The sequence below is a fragment of the Coenobita brevimanus genome, chromosome 109, assembly GCF_032717465.1.
Source record: "Coenobita brevimanus isolate Jiangsu-jjx chromosome 109, ASM3271746v2, whole genome shotgun sequence".
In the NCBI taxonomy this organism is placed as follows: Eukaryota; Metazoa; Arthropoda; class Malacostraca; order Decapoda; family Coenobitidae; genus Coenobita; species Coenobita brevimanus.
The window spans coordinates 34,261,945-34,268,579 of record NC_137062.1 but is presented as its reverse complement, the minus strand read 5'-3'; the positions used below and the strand labels follow the sequence as shown (position 1 = coordinate 34,268,579).

Here is a 6,635-nt window from a genome sequence, read left to right as displayed (position 1 = left end):
CATGAAAATTAAGTTCGGAAGTGGACTATGCGCAGATTCAAGAACAAGTTTACAATTGATTTCCTGCTGTAGTTATGTTCTGCTACTGAAGGAAGAACAAATGATGGAGAGTCTAAATGCTGTACACGTCTTTTGCTCTTCCGGAGAAAATAAATCTTACGCAGGACACGAAAATTTGAGTAAGTTTGTGAATCTCTATTGTAGAAAGTTGCTGCGTTGTCAAAGGGGACGTTTTGAATTTATGGCCGTGGTGCTAAACGCCATCTCACCTTGTTTGGCACTATCGGCAAAGGCGTCAACACCTGTAATGTTCACGTAAATCCTCTGTACTAGGTGATTCTCTACTTATTACCTTGAGAATCAATCTAAACGCAATACAAAATGGTATATCCAGTACTGAGGGCCTTTATCAATGCTACAGGTGTTGACGACATGATTGATATGGTGCCAGACTTGGTGAACTGGAGTACGGTAAATGCGTGTTTGTAAATAACGTACCCTCTAACGATGACAGTCTTTCCGTTTGTCAATAAATGTGTCCTTGTTAATAAAATATCCAGGGAAGCAAAGGATTCAAAACAGTCAATGATTCAGTAAGGCAAAAGGTTCAAACTAGTCGAGGAATCAGAATGGTCGAGGATTCAAAATGGTCAAGGATTCAGAATGGTCAAAGATTAAGTATAGTTGAGGATACAGAATGGTCGAGGATTCAAAATGGTCGAGGATTCAAAATGGACGAGGATTCAAAATGGATGAGGATCCAGAATGGTAGAGGATTCAAAATGGTAGAGGATTCAAAATGGTTGAGGATTCAAAATGGTCGAGGATTCAGAATGGTCGAGGATTCAATATGGTCGAGGATTCAATATGGTCGAGGATTCAAAATGGACGGGGATTCAGAATGGTAGAGGATTCAATATGGTCGAGAATTCAATATGGTCGAGGATTCAAAATGGACGGGGATTCAGAATGGTAGAGGATTCAAAGCAGTCGAGGATTCAAAATGGCAGAGGATTCAAAATGGTTGAGGATTCAAAGCAGTCGAGGATTCAAAATGGTCGAGGATTCAAAATGGTCGAGGATTCAAAATGGTCGAGGATTCAAAATGGTCGAGGATTAAAAGCAGTCGAGGATTCAAAATTGCAAAGGATTTAAAGTAGCAAAGCATTCAATACAGCAAAGGATTCAAGGCAGCAAAGGATGTAGAATATTTGTACGATTAAACCTTTCTTCGTACGACTAGCCCTTTGATATGACGAACCCTTTAGTATACCCGACTATTTACGCATCCTGTGCAGCTCAGACGAATGGCGGACGTGTGGCAGGGGACGGCATCTGCAAAGGAAAGATGTTGATGGCATTTTCTATCATAGTTTACAGACGTATTGACTTGTATTATGGTTTCCAAGTCTGAATATTCAAAAAAGGTGACATGCCTATCCTTATATTCCGGGAGACATCATTTGACGTCCACAGTGTCACTTTTTATTTATGTATTTATTAGTTCTAGTTTTCTTTATATCTAGGGGGTCTCCTGTCATCCCAGTCAGTCTTGCCTGGGCCACTGAACAGTACGGATGGCCTTCTCTCCCTCTGTTTGGTCTGAGAAACTGTCTGGTCTCCGAAATTCTTTGTCGCAAGCAGGCTGAAAGTTACTACACTTCAAACCACCGCCAGAGCAAAATGAAGTAAGATACAGAGGTGTTTTTGGTCTCTATAGGCAGAGGAAAGAATATTATTAGTGTATTTACAGCATTCCTTCCACTAAAGATAAAAGTTGAATTGAAAATGAGTGAAAATCTGCTCGCTGTTTACGGGCTGAGGAAGAAGGGGACCAAGAGACATCCAGCGCTTAAGACCAGTTATATATCAGTGTGTATATGTGAAACTACAGAACGTGGTGAATTTTCTTTGGCCTATCTGATGGAGCCAGGATTTCGTTGGCTTGAATGATGGATGAATGGAAGTGTGGCTCACTGAATTGGGCAAACTTAGGCTGTCTGGATGTTGCTACTCCTCACCCTGCCCTAGGGTGGGAAAGGAGGTCCGGATGATGATGATGATGATGTTAAATATACCGTCAGTGTTGAATATAGCTGTTTGAAGTGTCGTGGCCTTAATATATGAGCCATGCAGAGCCAATATCAGCCAAGCAGAGCCAATTTGAGCTAAGCAGTGAATCTGAGCCAAGCTGAGCCAAGTAAAACCAATCTGAGCCAAGCAGAACCAATTTAAGCCAAGTAGGTCAATTTGTGCCAAGCAAAGCCAATATGAGCCAAGCAGAACCAACTTAAGCCAAGCAGAGCCAAGCAGAGCCAATTTCAGTCAATTAGAGCCAAGCAAAGCCAATTTCAGCCAAGCAGAGCCAATTAGAGTAAATTTCAGCCAAGCAGAGCCAATCTGAGCCAAGCAGAGTCAATTTCAGCCAAGTGGAGCCAATTTGGGCCAAGTACAGCCAATTTCAGCCAAGCAGAGCCAATTTCAGCTAAGTAGAGCCAATCTGAGGGAGTCTAGAGCGAATCAGAGCGAATGGAGCCGTATCAAACATTTGTCTATTTAATATGTCAAGTGAAATGTGGCACGGGGTTACCCTAGACTTTCACGACTTTATTATTTTGCGAGCTGCGTCTAATACCCCGATCCCACCTTTAGAGCGTACGAATTTTATCTCGTTTTTAATATTCTCTCTCTCTCTCTCTCTCTGAATGCAGGGTACTTTAGATATCTCGGAGACAAAGAAGTGTAATGAGTTTTAATGACCTCAACTCACCTGACATGACCTCTACTGGTGCGTGAGGTGTGGCGAGGCAGGCGTGAGGTGTGGCGAGGCAGGCGTGAGGTGTGGTGAGGCAGGCGTGAGGTGTGGCGAGGCAGGTGTGAGGTGTGACGAGGCAGATGTGAGGTGTGGTGAGGCAGGCGTGAGTACCCTGGTGAGGTAGGATGTGCTGAGGAGGTGGAGGGGGTGAGCGAGGCTGAGGATCATGGCTGTGAGCGTCAATCCGAACGTCTGTGAAAGAAAAATACATAAACACAAGGAAACCAAAATTAAAGCAATAAGTAGAGACTAAAATATAAGTTAATAATGAAAAAGAAATCAGTAGTAAAGAAATTTTTCATTCATTCATTGCCAGACGCCATGTATCCCAAACGGGGTGGCCAAGGGCTTAGAGTTAATTGTTTTTACAGGGAGGGGTATAAAATCCCTAATTGTTAAAGATAATATAAAAATACAAGGAAAAACAGACGCAAGTGAACAGGCTTTTAAAACTTTGAAAATATGATAAGAGAAAACGGAGAAGAGAAATTTAAAATAGGGAAAGAAGGTAAACTTGTAGGAATATAAATGCATGACTCCACTTTAGCCCTCCTACTTCCTTCTCTTCCTCCCTCTCCTTCTCCCTCCTTACCTACTCATAGTCCTGCCTTCCTGTATCCCTCCCTACCTCCCTGCTTGCCTTCCTACCTATTTCTCTTCCCCCCTGCTTGCTTCCGCTTCCCTCTCTTCCTCCCTACCTACTTCCTATCTACCTACCTCCCTTCCTCCTGTCCACTTCGCTGCCTATCCCTCTACCAATCTACCCACTTCTCTACCTACTTCTCTTCCTCTGCCCTACCTCCCTCGTCTCCCACTTCCCTCCCTCCCTCCCTACATTCTTTTACCCACCACATACCGACCTCCCTACCTACCTCCCCGCCTACCAACTTACCTACCTCTTGTACCTACCACACTTTTGAAGTTCTTAACTCCCTACCTACTTACTTTCTACCTACCTACTGGCTACCTCCCTCCCTACCTACAGACCTCCATACCTCCCTTCCTCTCTGCATATCTCCTTACCTACCTACTTACCTACCTACCTACCTACCTACGTCTGTTTATCCTCCTGCATCCTTCTCACTTACCTAACCTCTAATCTCTCTCTCTTCTTACTTCCTTCCCTCCTTTTCTCCCTCCCTCCCTCTTTTCTTCCTTGACTGCATCTCTCCCTTCCATCCTCCCTCCCTCTGTCTTTTCCTGATTAAATCTCTCTCACCCTCCCTCGCTGCATTTCTCCCTCGCTTCCTCCTCCCCTCTTTCCCTCCCTTCCTTCCTCTCTTCCTCCCCTTTCAACTCCCTCTTTCTTTTCCTGATTATATCCCTCCCTCCCTCGCTCCCCTCTTTCCCTCCCTTCCTCCCTCTTTCCCTCCCTCCTTTCATCCCTCTCTCCTTCCTCCCTCCACTCACCAGACTCTCGTGGTGTTGCGCCCAGGTGAAGTGAAAATACTGAAGGAATGCAAGCATCGCCAAGGCACTATTTTGAAAGCCTAGGAGTCGATTGAAGTGAGAAGCCGGGTATCTGAAGGAGAGAAGAGGAGAAAAGGTGACTGGATTTTGAAGTCCTGAAGGCGTGAGAGTCCGTGGCACCTTCAGATAATAATAATAATAATTCGTCATCATTTTTATAGCTAGGGTTATTATTATTATTATTATTATTATTATTATTATCGTTGTCATTATTATTATTATCATCGTTATCATCGCCAACACCAACGTCCCTACCACAACAGTCCTCCTCCTCATCATCATCACCTTCCTCCTCCTCCTCCTCATCATCATCATCACCTTCCTCTTCCTCCTCCTCCTCCTCCTCATCATCATCATCAACATCATCATCATCATCATCACCCTCTCTCTTCACCAAAACAGTCCTCCTCCTCCTCAAATTCCTCCTCCTTTTCCTTTTCCTCCTCTCTTATTTCCTCCTCCTCCTCCACATCATCATCATCATCATCATCATCATCATCATCACCCTCTACCAACTCTCTCACTAATATTCTTCTCCACACTTCTTCCATTCCACATAAGGCACAACCCATACATACACAGCAATAACATACACAACACATACAAACACGGCAATAACATACACAACATATACACACACAGCAATAACATACACAACACATACACACACAGCAATAACATACACAACACATACACAGCAATAACATACACAACATAAACAAAGGCATACACCGCTCGCTGGTGCAGTGATAACGTTCCCGCTTGCCAACTGGTGGACGGGAGTTCGCGCCTCGCTCAGGTTGCGAAAAGTTTCACTGACGAAGTGGGTGGTTACTGTCCCCCTTGAGCACGGGGACGGGTGTGTGCGTGTGTGAAGGTCACAGCCTTGCCCTTAGATCGGACTATATGAGCTCCCAGCTCCCTTCCGGGAGGGTAAAAGCTGACAATCACGACCATCAAGTGATCCTGACCGACCCGGTGAATTACACAACATTACGGCAACATGCGGCACTCATAACACACACACACACACACACACACACACACACACACATAACATACACCACAACACCACACCATTCACCACAAAAACAATGACAGCAATAACAACTATCTATCCACCTATCTACTGAATCTACTTATCTATTTATCTATTGCCAGACGCCATAATCCCATAAGGGGTGGCCGTTTGACTTTGAGTTAGTTGTTTTACGGGGAGGGGCACTAACCCTCCGCCAACCCACTTGCTGGCACGTAGGCGACACGTATGGGTTGGTTATATGGTTGCCACCCAGCGTTGTAAATGGTTTCCTGACCTACAGGTAACCATTAGGCTTGTCACTCAGCGTAAAGCCACCTGAAAAGGAAAGAAGAGTAATAAAAAGTGACAGGAAAGATGGGAGAAATAGGAAGAGAGGAGGACAGACACAGAAAAAAAGAATGACAAAGATGAAGGAAGAAGTAGGCAGCACTACATCAAGTGAGTGGATGATGGTGAGAAATAGGAAGACAGGAGGGCAGACACAGAAAAAGAATGATAAAGGTGAAGGAAGAAGCAGGCAGCACTACATCAAGTGAGTGGATGATGAGAAACAGGAAGAGAGGAGGACAGACACAGAAAAAGAATGACAATGGTGAAGGAAGAAGCAGGCAGCACTACATCAAGTGAGTGGATGATGGTAAGAAATAGGAAGATAGGAGGGCAGACACAGAAAAAGAATGATATGGGTGAAGGAAGAAGCAGGCAGCACTACATCAAGTGAGTGGATGATGAGAAACAGGAAGAGAGGAGGACAGACACAGAAAAAGAATGACAATGGTGAAGGAAGAAGCAGGCAGCACTACATCAAGTGAGTGGATGATGGTGAGAAATAGGAAGATAGGAGGACAGGCACAGAAAAAGAATGATAAAGGTGAAGGAAGAAGCAGGCAGCACCACATCAAGTCAGCGGATAGTCAACAAAAAACTCACCTAGCTCTAATGAACGGGTTGCCAACTGCGTGTACAGAGGGTCGGTTAATTATCAAGCCCACCAGGCCCACGTACACTGCACCTGGCGTCCGTAGAAGCAGCATTGCCGTCTGCATAATCACGGACGCACTCACCACGAACATCGGCGCTATCATTGCTTGTAGAGTGGCGACCTGGGCTTGTGTTCCGGATTTGCCTGGCGAAGAGGGAGGAAGAGCGATATATATGGAGAGAAAGGACAGAAGAGAGACTGATAAGGAGAGAGATATGTGGAGAGAAGAGAGAGATAGGAAAGAGGGATATATATGGAGAGAAAGGACAGAAGAGAGACTGATGAGGAGAGAGATATGTGGAGAGAAGAGAGAGATTGGAAAGAGG

General features: G+C 44.8%; 1 protein-coding gene across 1 annotated transcript in view; it reads right to left on the bottom strand.

Annotated features, from left to right (window-relative positions):
• Positions 1-2,782: 2,782 nt before the first annotated feature.
• The window catches only part of LOC145417126 (equilibrative nucleobase transporter 1-like), a 15,304-nt gene continuing 11,451 nt past the window's right edge, over positions 2,783-6,635 (bottom strand). Inside the window, exons 9-11 of the mRNA XM_080285907.1 lie at positions 6,258-6,453; positions 4,226-4,337; positions 2,783-3,007 (exon numbers count right to left, since the gene is read on the bottom strand). Coding sequence (XP_080142033.1) covers positions 2,783-3,007; positions 4,226-4,337; positions 6,258-6,453 — 533 coding nt within the window. The remainder of the gene's footprint in view (positions 3,008-4,225; positions 4,338-6,257; positions 6,454-6,635) is intronic.